Source organism: Arvicola amphibius, chromosome 4 (genome assembly GCF_903992535.2).
Source record: "Arvicola amphibius chromosome 4, mArvAmp1.2, whole genome shotgun sequence".
NCBI classification, from domain to species: Eukaryota; Metazoa; Chordata; class Mammalia; order Rodentia; family Cricetidae; genus Arvicola; species Arvicola amphibius.
Window position 1 is genome coordinate 74,535,983 of NC_052050.1, and position 23,634 is coordinate 74,559,616.

Below are 23,634 nucleotides of genomic sequence, written 5' to 3' on the forward strand. Positions count from 1 at the left end.
GAAAAAATGAAGAGATAATAAAAATCTTCAACATTTAAAAGAACACAAGTGTGCAAGCCCTCTGTTGTATGAAGAGCTGCTCGTGACAGAAACAAAGCAGGCACAGCCACTCTCGTGTGTCTGCAGCAAGTCTGGACTTAGTGGACAGGAGCCACTTGTACGCTGTCAACATTCACTCTGTGGCCCCCACTGTACCTTATAAACTCTTCTCCAGTTCTTTTTGTTGTCTTTCAGCATTCGGGACCAAAGCATGTTCATAAGTTCTGGGAACTGTTCGTACATAAAAGTAGCCCTGCAAGAAACGCGTTTTCCTTAAGCATTTGTAGTAGGTTAACTTTGACAGTAGGTGGCAGGCTTGCTCTAGGTCCTTTAGATTACCCAAATAGCTTAAAAAATAAACCTAAATCAAATTTCAATGACATTCCTCCTAAAATACAGCTCCTCTTATTTTGTGCAGCATCCAGAACATCTATAAGGCCAGAAAGCACTGTGTCATGCTGCAAACTTTTCATTCATGGCCTCAGTGCCCCACATTATTATCAAGAAAGAAAAAGTTTATTGACTTTTACTTTAAAGCATTTATATGTATTCTTCAAAATTTCCATTAAAATTCTAGTGAATCTCTAAACTTGACTGACACATTTTTAAAAGCTAATTTTTAATAGGAAGGGAATCTAAATAAAACTCTCCACACCATGATCAAAATGGATATGCAGATGTATGACTATAGTTCAACAGTTTAAAACTGAAAGCAAACTTCACTTTCTGTGTAAAGACACTTTGATTCTTCCTGTGCTGTTGAGTCAAATCACCACTTACTTGGCAATCTCTCCCATGAGCTGCCCAGAAGGTCCCCAAGGATCATCATTCGTTGCTTCTCGAACTTTAGACTCAATCTCTGAGTAATTCATAACCACATTGGTGCTGCAGAGAAAAAAAATGCACATGTGTGAATGCGCACACACATACACACACAAAGATTAGCATCAAAACTGAGCAACACATGAAAACTTAATTATGATACCAGTGCTACGTCCTAATGAGCAGCCTCTATGGGGTGGGACAGAGGGCGGCTCTGTGCACTGGCCACCCCAAGGACACCACATTTCAGGCTTAAGTTATCCTAGGAAGATTTTCCTTTCAAGAACACAGGCGAGAGATCCCATCAGCCCTGGTATGAGCCCAGGAGCAACGGCTTGGACCAAATCTCACAGACAACTGAACATGCTAGAGTCAATCACGGAACTAAGAAGTCAATTTTCTCACCAGTCGTGCTTTACAAGAATTTAGTTTCGTGTTTACAGGAATTCTAATTTCTCCCTTACGTATTTCACCTACGCTAGCTCTCCAGCACCTCCTTGAATAGCTCATCCTACGCAGTAAGCAGGAAGGGGCGGGACTGGTTCTGCTCTCACAGCCTCAGGGCCAGCTCACCTGAGCCTTTCTCCCGACCGTCAACAGGATCTGCTCTACTATGCTGCCCAGGTGAGGGGCAGGGCCTGCTCTCTGGAGTGCTGTAGCTGGTGAGGGGCAGGCCTAGTTTTTCCATTCTCATGACCCAAGGGCCAGCTCTCCCACCTGCCACAGGCAGCGAGGGGCAAGAGGTAAGGAGAGGCATCTCTCCTCCGTCCGCTATGTAGTTTTTAAAAAGTCATCAAAAAGTTGTTTTCTAAGTCCAGCAGTGGCAGCTCATGTCTTTAATCCTGGCACTGGCGAGGCAGAGCAGGTGGATCTCTGAGTTTGAGGCCAGTCTGGTCTAAAAAGTGAGTTTCAATATAGCCAGGACTACACAGAGAAATCCTGTCTCGAACTACCCCCCCCCCAAATTGTTTTCTAAATAAGGAAGGATTGAAGTTGCTACTCAGACCTTTTAAATCTTATTCATTCCTTCAAGTACTGTAGCTTAAGTAAGATACCAATAAACAGATCCATGTCAGAACTTATATATATATAAATCCTCAGTGTTTTCTTAAATCCTGGACACTTCCTCCGACTGCACCAATGTGTGATAGCGTGACTAGAAGTTATTTCTTTGAGATCCCATGACTCCTGTTGCCCTTGAAGACTATTAACATTTCCTAAATTATGGAATTTTCCTAAAATTCCAGTGATGATTGTGTTGACAACAATTTATGAATAAATAGTAGTGTCCCTCTTCTCCCTAATTTTATCAACAATGGAAAAAAACAAAAGTGAACCAGCCAAAACCAGCTCTGCAATATAAGATGATACAAAACAATAGATTTCACACTACTTTAGTTTATCCTGGTGGTTGAAGACTACAATGCTGCGGGCAGTTAAAAGCATCCAAATGCAGCTGGGAAAGTGAGCAATACCAATTAGGATTATACTCCACCTTGCATTTCGTTACAGAGCTTTCTGCTCAAGGGTCTGCACTCATGCAGTTGACAGTCCCACCAGAGCCAGAGCACTCCTTCCCTTGCTCTTGGAGAGGCCTGTGGGCAAACGAGAACCCTTCAAAGGCTCTTAGCTCAAGGCCTGCATGCTGGAGCGCTGTGTGTTTAGGAGAGGTGGCAAAGGGCCAGCAATTTAAGAATATCTTCATTTCCTTAGCTAAAAAACAATGTTTTAATGGGAGCCATTAAAACAGTGTTGGTTATAAAATAGACCCACAGAAGTATCCTATGTTATTGCTATGATAGCAAAAACCTAATACTTCCAAGAGAACACTGTTCTAAAGCTATTTTCCAATAAAACTGTTGCTTTCAGAAATGAGCAAAAATAAAACTTTCTTTTTCAGTTTCACTAACTGAAGTAAGTGTTAACTAAAACAAAGAACACTGTAGTTAGGCCTCATTCCATGCATTTCAAAGTACCAATTTCTAAAAAGGGCATATTGACCCTTCGTTATTTGGATGCGCTCAATGTTGGACCTATTCTTAACATCAGTAACATTTTAAAAATGAAAAACAACTCCCTTCAAAAATAAAAATTAGAAACAACTTTAATCCCAGGTAGCTTAATTCTAGATCTTCCTACGATCGACAGAGACACATGTCCCTGACTGTTTCTGTTGCTAGAGAGGCTCTCTAATCAGTGTTTGGACATACAAATTCTAGAGAAACATCTGAATTTGGCTAAGCTGAAAACAGCTTCCCAGGACCTGGGCACAAACTGTCAATCAAGGAGTTTCTGGACTTGTAGCAATCTGAGCTCAAACTTTGGACTGACAAAGCTCTTTCAGAAGGCGAAAAGACCAGGACAAGTCTCACCACCACCCTCCAGCACAGAGGCAGCCTGTAGACAGTGGCCCTGCTCTTCATTCCCCAGGCCCCCTTTCCTGACCACCTGAGAAGAGTAAAAAAATCAAGTTGTTTTCCTCGCATAGTCCATGTCCCGGAACAGGGGCAGAACAACCCAAAGGAAGCACAGGTACAGCTGCTTCCAGCCAGTGCTGCTTCTGAGCCATGGTCAGTAAAACCATTAGGGGAACATGAGTAGCAACAAGACCTTGCATACTCCCATCTTGCTGATATTCTCTAAGACATTTTCAAGAACATGATTTACTTAAAAATATAAGCCAAGAAAAGTGTGGAGAAAACTCAGGACCAACTGTGAATGAACAAACAATGTGGTACCAAGCACTCACTTCTCCTTCTGTCTCTCTTTTCCAAATGGGGTCAAATGGGCATCATCCTTTAAGTCTAAGCTTACAACTTTGCTCATCCTAAGATCATGAAACATTAGACCTCTAAATGTGTTTTGTCATATTCAAGTGTACAAGTTTAAGACAGAAAGACAGCCAGAAACGGACCCAATAACTTAATTCCAAGCAACAGTTTCAAGTAATAGTATTTTCTTCATTCTGTCTCAGATCTTCCCAATTCATCCCACAAGCATTACTAACCAAGGGAAACTATAAAATGTTACTAAAATGCACACCAAATCGTGTATCACAGTTGGCTACATTTTAACTATTACAGGTTAGAGACATTAGGATGAGCAACAGGGATACTATCTGCACATCCAGTGTTCCTTTACCTGGACAGTAAGTGCTACAAAGCAGCGACTGAAGTATGTCACCCAGTGTTATGTGAATAAGGCAGTGCACAAATTTAAGTTCCTGAAACTGGAATATTTTTTTTTTTGTTTTGTTTTTCGAGACAGGGTTTCCCTGTAGTTTCTAGAGCCTGTCCTGGAACTAGCTCTTGTAGACCAGGCTGGCCTCGAACTCAGAGATCTGCCTGCCTCTGCCTCCCGAGTGCTGGGATTAAAGGCGTGCGCCACCACCGCCCGGCTGGAATAATATTTTTAAAACAGGAACTGAGAATTAAGTCTACATCTAAATAACCTCTTAAGATGTCTATGCCAGAAGAACTTCAAAAGGACATTCTGATAATGAAGTTTTGTGAAACAGTTATGTTTCCTGATAAATGCCAATGTTAGGCCGGGTCTCACTTCTGCAACACCCATCTGGAGACAGAGGCAACAGGATCAATACAGCAGCCTGGGTTATGCTGTTAAGACTCTGTCTCATAAAATTTCTTTAAATGTTACAGCACTCCAATTAACACAAGAAGACATCAAGTATAGGTACTGTACTGCTCAAAGAACTTAAAGTTGAAACTATGTTTAAAGATACACTCTCAGCTACTGAATTGCTTTTGTTTTGTAAGCATCTATTAGAGAAGGAGGAAGTGGGAGTTAGAAAGATGGCTCAAAGGTTACTAGCTAGCACTTTCTGCTTTTGCAGAGGACCAGCATCCAGTTCCCAGCACTCAGGTATGCAGTCCGCTCACCAAACTCCTGCAACTCCAGCTGCAGAAGACCTGATACCTTTTTGACTTTTTGCAGCACCAAGACACAAATAGAAATAAATAATAAATCTTTCTTTAAAAAAAAAAAGAGATAAAAATAATTTTTCTCCTCTCTTACAACACATGTTCTCTCTTTCTCTGTGTTACACATGGTGGTCAGAGGACAACTTACAGAAGCAGACTCATCTTTTTTTCCACCAGGGGATCCCTAACAATGCACTGTAAATGAAAATAAAGTAAACTTTCAGAGCAAAGCCCTAACATGCTTGATAGATGAAGACTGTACTCTCGGTCTGAACAATGCAATGGCTACAAAGGCCTTGGGAGCAGGCTGTGAATACTGCTATTTTCTCGCTACAGGGTGGCCCGTATTTAAAGCTACTTACATTTTTATTTCTCAAAACAAGACATTTTTGTGGGTAGTACACTTTACTCATTGACACTACAGAGCCGACACAAACCTCATGTATATGTCTATGTAAGCATATTCACTGAAGCCAGAAGAGGGCACTGGATCCTGGAGTTAACTCAAGTTCCCTGCAGGCACAGGGGCTCTGAACAGCTGAGCCACCTCTCAGTCCCCAGAGGTGACTCTGAGACAGTTTTCCCCAAGGCCTCCAGATTGGAAATCACCCTGAGCTGTGAGGTGGAACACAATAATAGACTTGTTCCCAACCCCACACAGCAGATTTGGGTCATAACAGAAGTATAAACTATGTCTTTGCTTTGTAAACTTTCCAGTTTTTTTTTTACTAAAAATGAAAACTTTCAACAGAAAATCTAATATTGTGTTTTAGAATTTAACAAAGAGGTAAACGCATTGTCAAAGAATAATCTGTTAACTTAGCTGCTGCTGACATGAACGGATGACACTACCTAATACTTTCTCTTCTGGTTCTAAACTGTCTTTCTCTAAAACTTTCAAGACTAAAAAATAAGCATTCCAAGTTGGGCATGTTGGCCTATGTCTGCAATCCAGCACCTACAGGACTCCAAGTTGTGAAGCCAGTCTGCATTCTGAATTGTGAGATGCTGTCTTGAAGGAAGGAAGAAGGGAACAAAGAAGGAAGCATTCACTCTAAAAACCCTGTAATTTTAATGTGTGAATCAAAGAAGTGTTTGTTCCCCCACTTAAATGATCACATATCTAACACTCCAGTAAAATTCCCACTACTTCATGCCAGTGCGGAGCAGGCAAGAGTAACCAAACTCATGTATAAATTTCTGAGATTCATAAAAACCAGTTTGTTCGTTTCTCACTCTAAAACTGTCCTAAAATGTAACTAGTTCTGTTTCCACAAAGCACCAAGTTTCTGATTGCTGCTAATGGTGACTTAATCGGGCAAGTTTTCAGGAAAATCCTTGAGTAACTTATGAGACAGACGTGCTAAGAAAATGACATGAATGGGACAAGCCAAGAAAAACATCCTGTGTCAGCAGCTAAACCCTGAGCTGTAGGAAGATGCCATTTCCCTTTCCTTACTCTCCAGGGGTGAGCAGCACTGAACAAACCAAGCTAAGCAACAGCAGTCCATTCTCAGACTTATTAACACGGGCCTTGGCTCCAGGAACTACTTCATGACACAAGGCCACAGGAAAAGAAGATACTGTACACGTGTGTGTTTTCATCAAGCTACTTCATCGTTTACAGCCATTTTGTATAAGAGCAAAGCAATACACAGATTTACTCCATCAGTGACTTAGTTAAGTTACTGAGGTGTGAACTGATGTCTCTGGTGCGCACCTACTGTTAAGAGTCTCTAAACAAACCAATCACTGGCATGCCTCAGCCTCCTCGTTTAGTAAGTCACCATACATCATTATTATGGTGACCAAACACTATGTACAGGCAGTTAGCTGAGTTTTCTGATCCACTTGCTGTTTTTAGGTCAAGTTTTTAACCCTAAATATGACTTTATATGGACTGAATATGAAACACCGTACTGACTCATGTGTCAAAAGCCTGAACCCTGCTGGTGGCTGTATTTTAGGAGGTTCTGGAAACTACAGGAGACAAGGTCTCTCTGGAAGAAGACAGTCACTAGGAAAAGTCCTCTATCTTTACTGGCTGCTAGAATGTGAATCTCTGTGCTCCACCTCCTCCTTGTCCCAATGGCCTGGCATTGCTGAGACCATGAGCTGACAAACCCCTTCCTGTCTGGGATGTCTGTCACGTAACTGGTCACAAACACAAAGAAATTGACTATAAAGTCCCTCAACAGAAGGGTAAGAATACATGTGATGCCGAATTCTGACTGTCTCAAAAACAAATAAATAATTAGCAGAGCGCTGGAAAGATGGTTCTCTGGTAAGAGTGCATCCTGTTCTCTCCGAGGGCTCTCCATCACCCTCTTCTGACAACTCACAACTACCTGAAAACTCCTGGTACCGGCATTCTTTTTTGGACTCACTGAGCAACTGCACTCACACCCACAATGTACACAGATGTGTAGCCATATAACTCAAAGTCAAACTCAATTTTTAAAAATAATTAGCAGAAGCTGGGAGTATGGTTTGGTGGTACAGCACAAGGTCCTGGGTTCAATTTGCACTACCAAAACTAACCAATACCCAAAGTATTAGAATTCTGAACTCTTAAGATATCCAAACCGATGTCCATATAATTACTCCATGTGGCATGCGGCTGAATAAGGGGTTTTAGAAGTGCCATAAAACCTAGTTTCCTTTCCAAAGACATAAATTATACTATGAAATATCTGGATAGTCACTGGGTCTTACTGATTTGTGTGGAACTCTGCTCACTTCCTAGGAGGGGTGCTGCTTTTATGATTTAGGCAACCTTACAGAAAATCCATCGCCAAGTAGCTTGTCTCATGACATGGCAGAGCTACTTTTTTCCACAGAGGCACCATGCCGGCTAAGACTGAAAGATCAAGCTTCTCATGGCTAGGAAAACAGAATAAATTACCCACAAGAAGTAGGATAAGAAGTAACTCCATGTGGGTAAAATTCCAACCCTGAGAGATCCCTTCCCCAGAAAAAGTTCTCACAAAACTATATGAATGCGCTTAACAACTATATAAAAACATATGCACATGGAGAAAAACACACCCCCCCCCCAATCAAAACCAAACCAAAGCTCCAAACAAAACAAGACGCCAGTGAGCAGAGTGGGGTGACTGGAGATGGCCAATTTAAAATGTTTAATATTATTTAGACAATGAAAAAAACAGAGGAGAAAAAAACTACCAAGTTTTGCCCCATTTTCTAGCAAGTGCTGGATGGCTGGACAGACATAACTGTGCTGGGAATCTTCCCAGCTCCCTGGTTCAGCAGTCACCGTCTACAGATGGACAGCTGTGCTCGCTGTTCTCCCCTTCCGGCCAGAACATCTGGCCATCACCAGAACACTAGTCCCTACGGATGAGTCACAACCTTGAACAATTTCTTTCGTAAAACTTTTATGTTTCTCAGTGACCTTAAAGATTTGAAACCATTTTATTTCCTCTGAAACATCAGTCTAAACAGTTCTGGGAAAACTGTCACTGGGGACTGATGATGGGTGCGCCCTAAGAAGAGGGTTCTCTGGGGAGCTGGGCAACATCGGATGCAGAGAAACTTCCCAACTGTACTGCTTCTCAGAGACCCGCCTAGCCTAATGGCTCATCCCCCAAAGGTGACAGCACTGTACATTCCTCAAACTTCTGAGATAACATTTCTTTCCTTGACCACCTTAATGTGACTGCTGTAAATACAAGTGTCTCTTCAAACCGTCAAATACACGTCCACCTCACTCTTCTTCTTCTTAGGAATAACTTTCCCTTTAGTCCTAAGTTTTTATTTTTACAACTCTTTGGGAGCATACGATGGCTCTGTGGGTAAGGGGGCTTGCTGCCAAGCCTGACAACCAGAGTTCAATCCTTGAATGCACATCTGGAAGAACAACCAAGTTCCGCACTGTCCCCTGGCATCCGAGTGTGTGCCATGGTGTGCTTGTGTACATGTACAACCATGCACACACATAATAAAAGTAAAAAAATAATTAACTCTTGGGCTAAGAGTTCAGCCTTTTAACTTGTCTCAAGTTTCACCTATTTGTGGTGATTTTAAAAATCTCAGTTGTTCCTGAGTGTCATTTTACTTTCCCTAGTGCTGGCTTTACGCACCTACCTTACTTTATATTGACACAAAGCTGCACACATGGAGATGGCCTCATGTTTTGATGCAGTTATACACCAGGTGGTGTAGGAGGTCCTTCTGTTTATGTGTTGCTTTCATTGGTTAATTAATAAACTGCTTGGCCTGATAGGGCTGAACTTAAGATAGGTGGAGAAGACAGAACTGAATTCTGGGAGGAAGAAAGCAGAGTCTGAGAGCTGCCAGGTCAGACATGCTAAATCTTTCCCGGTAAGCCACAACCTTGTGGTGATATACACAGATTAATAGAAATGGGTTAAATCAAGATGTGAGGGTTAGCCAATAAGAGGCTAGAGATAATGGGCCAGGCAGTGATTCAGTTAATACAATTCCTGTGTGGTTATTTTGGGTGTAAGCTAGCTGGGCGGCTGGAACAAAGGGACCCTCCTTGTGCAACAACCAGGTAAGACTCAGCACCTGTCACCGTGGGCCTCACAAGGCCTGCTCTGGGCGCACTGTGAGCAGTGACAACGTGATGACAACGTGATGGCGAAGTCAGCGAGCCTCCTTTCTGTCTTTCTTTTCCATCCCTGTATTGACTACTGTGCCGGGGACCAACCTAGGCCTTTCTCATGCCGGGAAGTACTCTGGTTCACACCACCATCGCCTCTTTTTCCGAGACACGATCTCACTGTGTAGTTTAGGCTTATCTGGAACTTGCTACATAGCCCAGGCTGACCCAGGACCTGAGGCTAAGATTACTGAAATGTGCCATCATGCACAGTGTCCCGAGCATCTCTGTAACAACAAATTCATCTCCTCTCAATTTCTTCCTCTTTCCCAGCCTCTATTGACCACTATTCCCTCTAGTTTCCACTTCTGCAGTCAGCTTCGCTGTGTCTGACAGCAGAGGGATCTTTGTGTCCATTTCCCCCATAGCGTTCCCCAGTTTCATCTATGTTACTGCATAAGACAAGAATATCCCATGGTGGATATGTGCATTGTCTTCATGTAGCTACTGAAGCACACAATTGATTTCATGTTTTGGCTGCTGTGAATGCTTCAATAAAAACAAGAGCTCTGTGCATCTCTTCAACAGATATTTCCTTTGGACATACACCTGCAAATGGGGCTACGGAGTCATATGGTTGGCTTGGTTTTTGTTTTTTTAAGGTATCTTAAAAAATCTTATGTGTATACGTGTTCTGCCTGTATGTATATTTGTGCAATGTGCATGCCTGGTGCCCAAGAAGGCCTGGAGAGGGCGTCAGATCCTCTGAATCTGAAGTGGAAGCTAGAAATTGAACTCTTGTCCTTTGGGAAGTGCAGCCATGCTCTAACCACTGAGCCATCTCTCCAGCCCATTTATGCCTAACTTTTGCTTTAAATCTCCATGCTATTCTCTGTAATGGCTGTGCTAGCTTACTTCATACTCACACCTAACCTTCTTTGCCCCAACCCTCTACCATCTTAACCCCTGTTGTAACTGGGCTAATGTTATAGCACATGGGGTTTGCTAAAGGCATTTAACCTTTACTTTAATCCCTTCAAAATTCTTATATTTTAGCTTTATATTTTCATTTCCTTCCTTCCTTCCTTCCTTCCTTCCTTCCTTCCTTCCTTCCTTCCTTCCTTTCTTTCTTTTTCGTTTTTCATGACAGGGTTTCTCTGTGCAACAGCCCTAGCTGTCCTGGAACTAGCTCTTGTAGACCAAGCTGCCCTTGAACTCACAGAGATCTATCTGCCCCCTGTCTCCCAAGTGCTGGGATTAGAGGTGTGAACCACCACCACCCAGTTACATTTTCATTTCTAATCACCACTTAAATCATTTTATGCCAAACACCTTCCCCTTCACTTTGTGCTAATTGTATTTGGCACTGAACAGACAGACAAGGAAGTACTCAAAGGGATGGATGGATGGCCCCTCCACATGGCCTGACTCTGGACCAGCAGCGCTTCTCTGGGTCCTGCCCCCTCATGAAGAAATGTAATGTTGCTCACAAATGCCAATTAAAGATGCATGTGATGTTTTCAAAAGAATTAACTTCATCAAATCCCAAGAGTAAAAATGATTATTTTTGTAAACCAGGGCTGTTTTTAAACAACAGAGTGACATTTTTCTTTGTATTATTTGATAAGGAGTAATATGAGCTCTGAGCTCATCAGAAGGCTGGGCAGGCAACATGCAGCATTTGGAATGCTTACAGCCTACCTGTTCACTTCCGTATTAAGCAAACAGCTCTTCCCTTTGATCAGGAATAAGCCCTTTCAGTTTCCTTTTAACTTGTGGGGATGGCCATGTTAACCTCAAGCACTGTCCTCTTGCTTCCGTGGGCACTCCTGCCCAAGCCAAGAGCTTGAACACTGCTGCTCCACCAACAGTGCATATTCTCCAGGTCTTTCCCAGGCCTTCTACATTCCTCTACAGTGCACCTCTCTACTTCTTCTGCCCACACACCACTATCTTAGTTCAGTCACCCTTTCCCCACCTGGATTGCCAGAAGTCCTCTAACTAGGCTTTCTGTGTCTATTTACAAATGCCTACCACACTAGAGCTAAAGGGAACTCTTGTTCATATACAAGTCCTACTTAAAGTTGGCAAAGGCCACCCTCCCCCTTTGCTTTCAACTCAAAGCCCAAGTCACTTGACATGAAGTAAGGTTCTTGCTGGATAACAATTTACCTCTCCAGTATCAACACTCAGCAACCTTTAGGTTGCTTGCTTAGGTTTTCTTGGTTTTATTTTTAAGTCCTTTGCTCTACAGCTAACCACATTAGCACTTGGTTTTACAAATGCCTCTTCCTCCAAAAAACCTTCCTGCAGTGCTCCAAACAGGTGGAGTCCATCTATCTATACCTGTCTTCTACAACTGATCTGAAACAAAAACAAGTGTCCTGCTTGTTTCTTTCCCCTGCCCTGGACTTAAGACTATGACATAGTATTCTGCTTACTTAAACCCCTAGGTCCTCAAACAGGCTTGGTGACAGCAAATATCAAACCTTTACTGAATAGTCTCAAAACACCACCACCACCACCACCACACCACCACCACCACCACCAACAGCAACAACAACAACAACAAAATAAGTAAATAAATAAACAAGAGGCTGTGACAGGAGGACACAGCAGGGGATAAAACAGATGAGATAGAATCAAAGTTGACTGAACTCCCTCTTGGGGACAAAGTGTGCAAGCAGAAACAGCGAAGGTGGTGAGAGCTCCATCTGCAACACCACATACTGACAGGAAAGCACAGAGCTTCTCAGTGAACCCAAGGGCTTAGAAAGAAACCTGCTTAGGCAGCTGGTTTAGAATTTCTTTGGTTCCGACCAAAGTTCTGTCATCTGATACCAAGCCTACATGAGCTGGAGAAGTTCAAGGAAACCATACACAAAAATTTGGTTTGAACGTCTCCTAAATCAGTAAAAATGTTAATAAGTTGAAAGACAGCAAAAGTTACTAAGGACCGTGTCAAGTTCAGCTGTAGCCAGAACCACAAAAGATAGAAAGAGAAAGAGCAGTGTGCTCTAGCCCAGTGATTCTCAACCTTCCTAATGCTATGACCTTTTAGTACAGTTCCTCAAGTTGTGGTGACCCCAAAACTAAATTACTTTCTCTGATACTTCCTAACTGTAATTTTGCTTCTGTTATTACTCTTACTGTAAATACTTGATGTGCAGGATATCTGATATTTGACTCCTGTGAAAAGGTCATTCAACCCCAGAGGGATCTTGACCCACAGGTTGAGAACAGCATTCTAGGTGTTCTGATGGAAAGTTGTTGACCAGCTCTGATCTCCAGCGATCTCTGATTCTTCTTGGTCACTTGTATGCTTAAGTGCAGCCACATGAAGTTGGCTCGTAATGGAGAAGCCAGCCCACTAAGCACACCCATGACAACCAACAGAAAACTGATGCTTTCTAGTTGGGCTTTTAAGGTCGCTGGGTTTTTGTTTGTTTTTGGTACCTTTTCTTTCTTTTTAATTCTTCTCTCATATATTACATCTCGATTGCAGTTTCCTCTCTCTCCCTCCCCTCCCAAGGTTGCTGTTTTTGTAGTTTGCTGTTAATTGTTGGGCACCAGCCAAGGGTGGGGTGTGGACTCCATACTTGCAAAATGACTAAGACACTAAAGTATACCTGCGACCCTAAAACCAACAGTCACATGCTGTCCTGAACTCTTGTGGACATGTCTGTGCAAAGTAGTGTCCACCACACTGGTTCTCAGCGGAGGTCAAAGATAACACTGTGCCCTCGTTCACTCAGTACAGATGTCTATTGTCCATTCAGTAACATGTTTCCACAATCCTGCCCACAAAGGCAGGGTACAAGTGCTGTCCAGTGGTTCTCTGAGTCCAAGAGGGCTGGACAGTGCCTCAAAGAGGTATGTGAGTTACAACGCTATGTACAGGGGCTCAATGAGATAGATACAACATATAAAATTAAGGGTTGGGACTGGAGAAATGGCTCAGTGGATAAGAGCACTATGCTCTTCCAAAGACCCAGGTTCAATTCCCAGCATCCATATGGCAGTTCACAACTAGCTGTAGCTCCAGTCCCAGGGGATCAAACATCTTCAAACAGACATACATACAGGCAAAACACAAATGCACATGAAATAAAAGTAAGCAAATTATTTAAGAAAGTGTCTTACATCAGAAACACACTTTTGGAAGGTTATGGATCAAATGAAGCAAATGTTGTGGCTCAGGCTCACAGAACCTAACTCTACCTTTTTCCCTAGGAGCAAGCACTTGGTTCTTGCTAACTTTGCTGATGATAACTTTACAAAACTGAACAAGGACTGACTGCTGCTTCTTATGCACTGGTGACTTAAGGTTCAATTTCTACCATCAAAACCAGGTAAATGGACACACAAAAACTGACTTGAGAAGTGAATACATAAATAAATTAAGTTGTATTGGACAGAGGTGGGCTGGAAGGTAAAGAAGTGAGATCAAGAGATTAAAAGACACCCACCCAAAGCACACAGAGGATGAATGCAGGCATGTCCTAATGAACACCACCACATGGTAGGGGGCGGTTATTGATGTTGCTTTTAAAAGACATTGTAAAACCAGGGGTCATTTGGGGCTTGGATAGAATTTGGTCTGTCACCTGAAATTACCCCAGTAGCAGGAGCTGTGTGTCTTAAAGAAACAACTGAAGAACAACATTAGAAACCTACAAGTTAATGGGATACTTGAACATTTAGTTAAGCCTCCTCCCTTCTCATGCTGAGTGTTACATGAAGAGCCAGGCACCACCACGGACACCATTTAACACATGAAGAAAAGTCTCTCATGTCTCTTTCTTTGCATGGAAGCTTGTTTACTAAAACCCTTCCATGCTGGAAATGTGTTCTCCGCACAATCTGTTTCCATGGAAGAAGTGCACAAAGCTGCCATTGCCTGTATAGTGATAAATACTCTTGGGTTTTCTCCAAAGCACAGAAAATCTGCAGCAAAGCACAGCATCCCTGGCTTCACTCTCTCCCCTGTAAAATGCCTGTATTTGTTCAGTTTTTTTTTTTTAAATACACAAAGTTAAGAGTGCTTGCTGCTCTTCCAGAGACTATAGTTCAGTTCCCAGCATCTACATCAGGTGGCAAGACGGTTAGACGGTGGTGACTCCCACACACAGGTGCTGTGGTGGTATAAACAAGAACAGCACTCACAGGCCCATCTATATGAATACTTAGTCATTAGGGAATGGCATCACTTGAGAGGGATTAGGAGGTGTGGTCTTGTTGGAGGAAGTGTTCTAGGTGAAGATTTTGAAGTTTCAAAAGTTCAAACCAGGCTTAGCCTCTCTCCATGCTGCCTGCAGATCAGAGCATAACTCTCAGTTACTTCTCCAGCACCATGTCTGCTTGTGTACTTCCATGCTCTCCAAAACGATGATAATGGCCTAACCCTCTAAAACTGTAAACAATGCCCCGTTAAATGTTTTCTTTTGTAAGAGTTGCTTTGGTCATGGTGTCTCGTCACAGCAACAGAACCCTGACTAAGATGAGTGTACATGTATGCGTCTGTGCCTGTGTGTATACATACACTTAACATACAAATAAAATAATATAAATCTTTAACACAGAGAACAGTAAGAGAGTGGGTGGCAATTTATTTAATCCCTAAAGTCATGTTTTGTTAGTATCCCTATTTTACAGAAGAAGGTTAAAGTCTCTCATTCATCACACAACCACTAAATGGGTGTGTTAAGGACCCAAGCTCAGGGAGTGTGGCCTTAGAGCCTGTGCTATTCAGTGTTGTCACAGCCATGACTTCAACAATCCTCCCCGATCAGTATACAACTCAGCACCAGGAGTAAGGGACATGCTTGGGGTCATTTCACTCCCTTGCTTTTCAAAATCCCTCGTGGGTATCTTATAATATGTAGGACAAATCCAGATTCCACACAGATGACTTACAAATACCCGTAGGCACGACTCTTCCCTGCTCTGCCACATGCCGCCCCATTGTCTGCACGCACAGAACCCCTGCTTACTCCCTCCTCTTTATGTACTCTATTTTTCAGTCTTACTGAAAGCACTGCATTCTCAGAAGGGAAAAGCCCTCATCATCACTCATTATTAGAGCCTCTTCATAACCCTCCTGAACATCTAGTGTTCCTTAGAATTTACTTTTATTTAAATGTGTATGCAAGTGCCTGTTTATCCATAATCCACGTGTTGGCAGTACCCACGGTGGCCAGAAGGTGGTGTTGGATCCCCCAGGACAGGCATTACAGGTGTTTACGAGCCAACTGCTATGGGTGGCTGGGAACTGAGCCCAGATGTTCTTTAAGAGCAAGTACTCTTGACCACTAGCCATCTTTCAAGCCCCAACTATTGTTTTCAGCCCTGTCTCTACCTCAACATTTTCACAACTTCAGTACCACAAGAGCTCCAGGAAAAAGATAATTATTCATTCAATAAACTATCCTGTGGTTTCCTGTATTCCCTGTTAAGACACTGTTCCTTTGGATGTGGGCATCTGCCACGAGACACATGCCTTTCATTAGAGTTATTCATCACGGATTACATAAGCATAAAGAACAAAGTTAAAAGACAGGCAGAGAGGGTAAAGGTATTTGCTGCTGAGCCTGACAACCAGAGTTTAATCCCTGCAACCTACATGGTAGAAGGAGAAAACTGAGTCCCATAAGCAAGTGTACGTACGTACAGTACGTACACACACACACACACACACACACCAATAAAACAAAAAACAAAACCTTTTGTTTTTAAGGGATAGGCTCCATGACAAGATTTTTGTCTATCTAGAATATGCGAAGTCCTGAGTTTGGTTCACAGATACAACACACACATACATATACTTTTGCGTGCACAGAAAATACATTTTATATTCACTCACCATGTAGCAATTATTTACCAAATGAGCAACATCTGTAACTCAAGCTCTTTCATTTAAGATTTTTATTTAATTGTAATGGGGGTGGGGACCATGAACACTACAGTGCACATGTGCAGGCCAGAGGACGACTTCCCAGAGTTGGCTCTCTCCTCCCCCTTTACACAGATTCTGGGGATTAAACTCAGGAAAACTTGCACAACAAGCAGCTTTATCCACTGGGCCATCTTCCAGCCCAGCTTTTCTCTATTCTTTTTGTTTTTTTATTTTTTCTTTCTTTCTTTCGTTCTTTCTTTTTTCTTTTTTTAAGACAGGGTTCTCTCTGTGTAGCCCTGGCTGTTCTGGAACTTGCTCTTATAGACCAGACTCACACAGATCCGACTGCTCTGCCTCCCAAATGCTGTGATTAAAGAAAGGCATGTGCCACCTCGCCTGGCAAGCTCCTCTTCTATTCTTAATGTTAATGTTGAAATTAAGAAACTGGGGCTAGGAAGGTGGCTCCCTGCATAAAAAGTTTGTTGTTCAATCATGGAGACCTGAACTTGAGGGCCCAGCACCCAAGCAAAAGCTGGCATATGTGACTGTAACCCAACACTGAAGGGGTGGAGACTGGCAGATCTCAGGGGCTAACTGGCCAGCCACTCTAGTGAAATGGCTAACTCTAGGTTCAGTGAAAGACCCTGTCTCAAAGGGGAGAAAAGGTGTGTAGGACAGAAATGAATGAGAAAGACAGCCTGATACCAAACTCTGCCCCTCCCCAGAGGTGAATAGACACAAGCAGACAACATATACACACAGGGAAAAAAGTAAGAAACTGTATCTGTGCTGTGTACAGTGGTCCAGACCTATAATCCTAGTAATCCTAGCACTTGGGAGTCTGGAGCAGGAACACTGCCAGTTCAAGTCCAGCCTGGGCTACAAAGTAAGAACTCATGATTCTCTAGCCTCAGTCTCCTGAGTGCTGGCATACATAGATTTTTAATTGGTGGGAAAATGCTACTCAGAACATATAGCCAGTTCCTCTCCAACTTTATTCAAAATGATTACCTATTTCAAATAAGCTGTGGTTTAGTCTGGAAGGAAAGCATAGCATCTAACCTTAGATATCTACAGATCCACCGTCAGCTCTTCCTTAGACAAACTTCAAAACAGTTACTTCACACTTCTAGTTGCTAAATGAAGCGCCAACAGCTAGCATTCTAATTAGAACACCGCTGCCATAATTGACTCTTACTGAGTAATCAGCCAAGGCTACAGGAGCAGTGCAACACGAGTGCTGAACACGGGTGTGCGGGGGACAGGAAGTGCTACTAGCAGGAAAGCTGTCCCTGAGAGCGACTTATGGACATAACCAGAATAAATGTGCTTTGATTGTTGTCTGTTCATATCTAATTGGTTTAAGGAAAGCAAACAGCAAACTGCAAACTGCACTGCTGGGGATTAAAAAAAGGAGAAAACAGATAAATACATGTGTTCTTAACCTCCAAGTCTCTGCTATGCACTAGCTGTCTTCATACACGGTGTTCGGTCATCTAACATGAAGCCAGACTGAGGATGGTGCTTAGCTGCTAGAGTGGCTGCACATTACAAGCATTTTTTAAAAAAGAGGGGCATGATTTAAGTAACCTCTTTTCATGTAGATCAGAATATGTGTCTACAGACACATGGGGGTGGGGGAGGGGATGACATATGTAAACACAGAGCAGTATGGACAAGGGGTTCAGGAATGCCCCGTCATAATTTCTAGAATTTTCATTTCAAAATACAAAGGTTTAAAAAGTCAGGGCGCTGGCTGCTAGACAGTGTCTTCTAGACATGACAGGTAAGTTGCAGCAACGAGATTAACAGTGTGGTTGCTGAAACAAGACCTGTATGGTGACAATACCTGCTGACACAGCAATGTGGACCCGGAAGGTTTCACAAGTCCTTACCTTGGATGAAGAAACACAGGCTATCAGTGTGCTAGGAGAGGGAGGGTTAGTTTTTTCCAAGGACAAGGGGCCACCTGGTAGGTTTTCCAAACTCAAGTGGTCAGTCTTAAACACATATACACATGATCAACACTAAATGGACTCAGGTTATTTTTACATATATACCTATATGTATACATGCACACATCTGTGTCAGTATGTCTAAAAATAATAATTATAGAAAAGGTCATGTATTTAGAAGGGCATGGGAGGAGCTGGGGAGGAGAGAAGAAGGGGTGAAAATGATGCAAGCAAAATACCCAAACATGAAATTCTAAAAAAAAGAAAAGAGACAGGCTGAGATTTGGCTCAGTGGTTAAGAGTACATCTTGCTCTTGCAGAGGACCTGGATTCAGTTCCCATCACTACATGGTGGCTCACAACCATCTGTAACTCCAGTTCCAAAGATTCTGACATCTTCTACAAGCCCCTGAGGGTTCAATAAACTCAAGTGCATGCACGCACACAATACATTTAAAAATTAAAGTTAAGTCAGGGGCAAGGGATATATATATATATATATATATATATATATATATATATATATATATAGCTTAGCCAGTCTAGCATGCACGAGGCCCTGGGTTCTATCCATAGCACCACACATCTGTCACTTCAGCAGTGGGAAGGTGGACACATTAAGTTCATATTAATTTTAGGATAGCCTGAGCTATGTGAGAAAATGCCCTTACTGCCCATGCTGCAATGCACTAGGCGCTACTAAACAGTTTAAAATGATCAGTGTATCTTACTATCTTAATAATGCTGTATGCACAGACTGCTGCTTTTCAGTAAACTGATGCTTTGCTGTTGTTTTTTAAGAAAGGACAGTGTAGTATTATTCTGCTGGGGGAAATAGTCAAATAGTCAAGGTACTTTAAAAAATGAACAGTCCAAGAATTTTATTTGGATAAGAATGCTATTCTATTTGGAATTACAGCCATAATAATTACTAGTAAAACTGGTACATTTAAAATAGGTTAAAATGTTATAAAAATATCATATTGTACTTATTTGTTCATTTATAAACAGGGTCTCACTATATAGCTCTGGCTGGCCTAGAACTCACTGGCCTCAAACTCAAAGACCCTGACTCTGCCTCCAAAGTGCTGGTAATAAAGGTTTGGGTCACCATGCTTGGATAAATAAATTTTAAATTCCTATGAATTAAAACTAACCTGAAAAAATACTGTCATTATGTAACTTTAAAACCTGTGGGTCATAATTTAAAAAAAGTTACAAATCTGCTGGGGGAGTGGTTTATATGTGGAGGCCAGAGGACAACTTGCAGAAGTTGTTTCTCTCCTATTACTATTCCAAATTCTGGAACTTGAACTTAGATTATTAGGCTTAGTGACAAGTGCCTCTGAGCCACCTTGATGACCCTGCGCTAAGTTATCTCAATAACAAAATTTAAACAAACAAACAAACAAACAAAACCCAGAAGAAGAATCTACTCAGAACACAATGATAAAATCTAATACATCAGTTCATTTAATCCTTTAACAGATAGATCCACAGGCTAACTATACCAATTTCACACAGAAGTAGCTGTCTGGCTGGGTGGTGGTGGCGCACACCTTTAATCCTAGCACTCGGGGGAGACAGAGGCAGGTGGATCTCTGTGAATTCGAGGCCAGCCTGGTCTACAAGAGCTAGTTCCAGGACAGGCTCTAAAGCTACAGAGAACCCTTGTCTCAACACCTCCCCCCCAAAAAAAACCAAAACCAACTAAAAAAGCTGTCTCCCCTTTCAACGATCTCAACCACCACTCATGAAAAAAATAAATAAAACTGAAACCCAAAAAAATCTGATCAGCTGTCACACTCATGACTGGCTTTTTAGGTGATACCATACCTTACCTAAAACATTTGAGGGTTTTATCAAATATACTATCTTACTCTAAGGATGGAAAAAAACCCTAAACAACCTGGATTAGTAAGCTTTCCAAGGAAAACCATATAACAGAATGGTCAAATATCCAGCAGTCAGGAGGTAGGAAATTCTCTTTGTAGACTTTGATTCTATCACTTATAAACTGGCCAATTTGTTTCAGATACAGCACCAACCATCCACACTAAATTGTCTGTCTACGACTCTCTTACACTTCCAACAGAAGGACAACAGGACATACATACTTCAATAGGGGAATATCCATGACACCACCTTTGTGAACACAAACGGTCTTGTATAGCTCAGGCTAGCCACAACTTGCTAGTCTGCCAAGGCTGCTAGCCACAACTTGCTAGTCTGCCAAGGCTGACCCGATCTACCTTCCAAGTGCTGGGATGTGTGTCACTGCACCCAGCCTCTTTTTTCACTTTTACCTGTGATTAAACTCACATATTACCAAATCCTCAAGATTAGACTTGGCTTTCTGACATAAAGGCTAACAAAGTAAAATAACAAAAATATTATATTTCAAATTATTGACTTTGGACTATTTAGTGAGGGCAAAAGAAGACTTCCTGTCTTTCCTAACAAGTGCTTACTGCTATCAAAAGAGGCTTAGAGCCACCTGGGAGCAGCTTCTCACCAGTGAGAAGTGTCATCTGCCTTGTGACTTCGATTCTGACTCAATGTTTGGTAGCTCACTTGAGTTTCTTTCAGCAGTCACGTTTGAACACAAGGATCTTCATCAGGTTTTGGCTCCGCCTGGTTCTTTTGGGAGTCTGGCTTTGTGTTGTACTTGAAGTATCTAAACTGGAAGAACATCCCCTATAGTATTGTTTCTTTTTTACATGCAACTTCACAGAGCCATAGAATCCACTAGAACCTTAAGGTCTGGCTTCATGTTGCCCAGGACTCTGGAGCTCTTTAGAAACTGAGTAAGACTTTTTAAAGTCTGCAGAATACTTGTAAGCTCTCAACAGTGTATCCAGTTACTACATAACATTTAAGTATTTGGAATGGATTAGAAAAGCATAGTATCTAGACAGGAAGATACAAGTCTAAGATGCTATTTCCAAGTGGTTCATTTGGAACACAAGAAACATTAGGAAAAATAGTAATCAAACCAGTATGGGAATATCAAAGTGACCATCGTACAAAAACCAAAGGGCTGGGAAACTGGAGAGCTCTGGAAGCTATTTACTGATGATGACTGATTCTGCATCGTGATAATTCCCATAAATGGGACAACATTCTTTGAGACTGATGTCAGAAATGCCTTCATGACAATAGTGAAGGTTTTCTCTCTCACATATGAAAACGTCTGTCTTTCCCTCCATTCTGGGTCAGCTAATGTAAAGATGGTATGTGGGATACTGCAGAAAAGGGTAACTGCCAAGTTTGGTTCTGAGTCTTAAGTAGTAAATATGTTTCCCAGGTAAGTCTCAGTTTGCAAAAGGTATACACTAGTAACTCAACTTCGGGATAATGAATGACACAAGTTTGTCAGGTGATTCTTTAGGAAGACTAGCAAAGACTGCAGATGTATGTCCTAAAGGCAGATGGCTGTGATTTTAGCTTAGAATACTTTCCAGGTCTGTTACCTTAGAAATGCACCCAGACTTATGTAGCTCATTTTCTTATTAGAATATTAAAACTGTGGGAGCAGGGAGGTAGGGGTGGGATGGTCAAAATGGTACTTTTAAAAGATTTATTTTTAAAGATTAAAAAGAATCTGTGTGCCTGAAGTTAACAGAGGCTAGAAGAGAGTGTCTGATCCCCTAAAACTGGAGTTGCAGATGTTGACCCGCCACGTAGGTGCTGGGAATGGACTCAGGTCCTCTGCAAGAGCAAGTACTCTTAACTGCTGAGACATCTCTTCAGGTTCCCACAAAAATATCCTTAAAAAGGAAGAAAGGAAGCAAGGGAGGGAGAGAGGGGAAGGGGAAGGGGAAGGGGAAGGGGAAGGAAGGAAGGAAGGAAGGAAGGGAGGAAAGAAGGAAGGAAGGAAGAAACTTGAACATTGACGGTCATTTACTTGGTACATAATGACCTTTATTACTAGAAATGTCCTGATTTAAAGAACAGTCTAACAAATATCAAGTTAGCAAGTTTAAAAATTCATTCAAAAACATTTATTAAGTGCCCACTGCACATCATGAAGTTCTAGCATTTGGGCAATAAGGAGAGCAGGAACTAAAATAGACAACTACATACAAACAGAAGGCGGCAGGCACAGGGATGCTGTTTGCGTGCACGTTATGAAATACAGAAAAAGCCCAGAGCAGCAATGAGACACGAGGTCAGAGGGAGAGCCTGATCACAGAGGTGAGATGAGAAGCCACTGAAGAATTCCGAGCAGAACTGGCTGGTATTTTTGCTTTTAAGATATGTCCATGTGACGTAGTACAGACATCCGGGAATCTGTGATCCTCCAGCCTTAGGCTCCTTAGCACAGGGTCACAGGAGTGCTGCACCATGTGCAGCGCTGAGTGTCCTGCGCTCTAAGGAGGGCCTTATAAACTCTATGTTTATTACTGTATGTGTGAGAGTACACACCACAGTACATGTGTGGAGGTCAGAGCACAACGCTTTGGGGTCAGTTCTTGCTTCCCACCTTCACGTGGGTTTCACAGATCAAACTCAGGGCTCCAGACGTATAGCAAATGCCTTTACTAACTCAAATCACTAAACCATCACACCAGCCCTGTTACAAACTTTTATTTGGCTTCGTGATAAATGAGCTACCTGCCAAAAGTCCATCCAGCACCAAATATAACCATGAGCCAAAGATGCCAAAAGAAGAATATGAAATGCAAGTAGCACATGATTTTGTCTAAACAACTTTATGTCACCTCAAAAAGACAAATATGGATGGTAGCAGAAACCTGAGGTAGGAGGAACATAACCATGTTTGAAGCTAGCCTGGATATCTAATAAGGCCCTGGTTAAAAACAAACAAACAATCAAAGACAATAACAAATCTGAGAAAAACTAGAGAAGACACCAGCTGGCCTGATGTATTATTTTTCAGGTTTGCTAAAAATGCATGAAATGTCAAGAAAAATAAAATTAAACTGAATGTGGCTGGGCATGGTGAGACAAGCCTTTAATCCCAGCACTTGGGAGGCAGATCTCTGAGTTCCAGGACAGCCAGGGCTACGTGGAGAGACCCTGTCTCAAAAAATAAAACAAACCCACAATAAACCCTGAGCTTACGATGCACGCTCCACCAGGAAGACACAGAGCTCCGTGGACAGGAGACGAGTAAAGTGCCACGAAAGAGCGCACTGTCACACACCAACCCCGCAAGCACAGGAAGCCCGTCCTGCACGCACAGAGCCCGAGTCCAATCCTAGCCCTGCACTGCTCAGGTGTGACGGCATTCACATCATCCCAGTAGTCAGGAGGTGGAACCAAGATGACCACAAGCTCAAGGGAGCTCAGGGTCACTGTGGGCTAAAAAAGACTGTCCTAAAGAAAACACTGTAGTTGGGTGTACTGGTTCATGCCTTCAATCCCAACTTG

General features: G+C 42.3%; 1 protein-coding gene across 2 annotated transcripts in view; it reads right to left on the bottom strand.

Moving 5' to 3' along the window:
• Positions 1-23,634, bottom strand: part of Clint1 (clathrin interactor 1) — a 57,096-nt gene that overhangs the window by 24,915 nt on the left and 8,547 nt on the right. For both annotated transcript variants that reach the window (XM_038326638.1, XM_038326637.1), the window contains exons 2-3: positions 820-924; positions 196-292 (exon numbers count right to left, since the gene is read on the bottom strand). In XM_038326638.1, the coding sequence (XP_038182566.1) occupies positions 196-292; positions 820-924 (202 nt within the window). The remainder of the gene's footprint in view (positions 1-195; positions 293-819; positions 925-23,634) is intronic.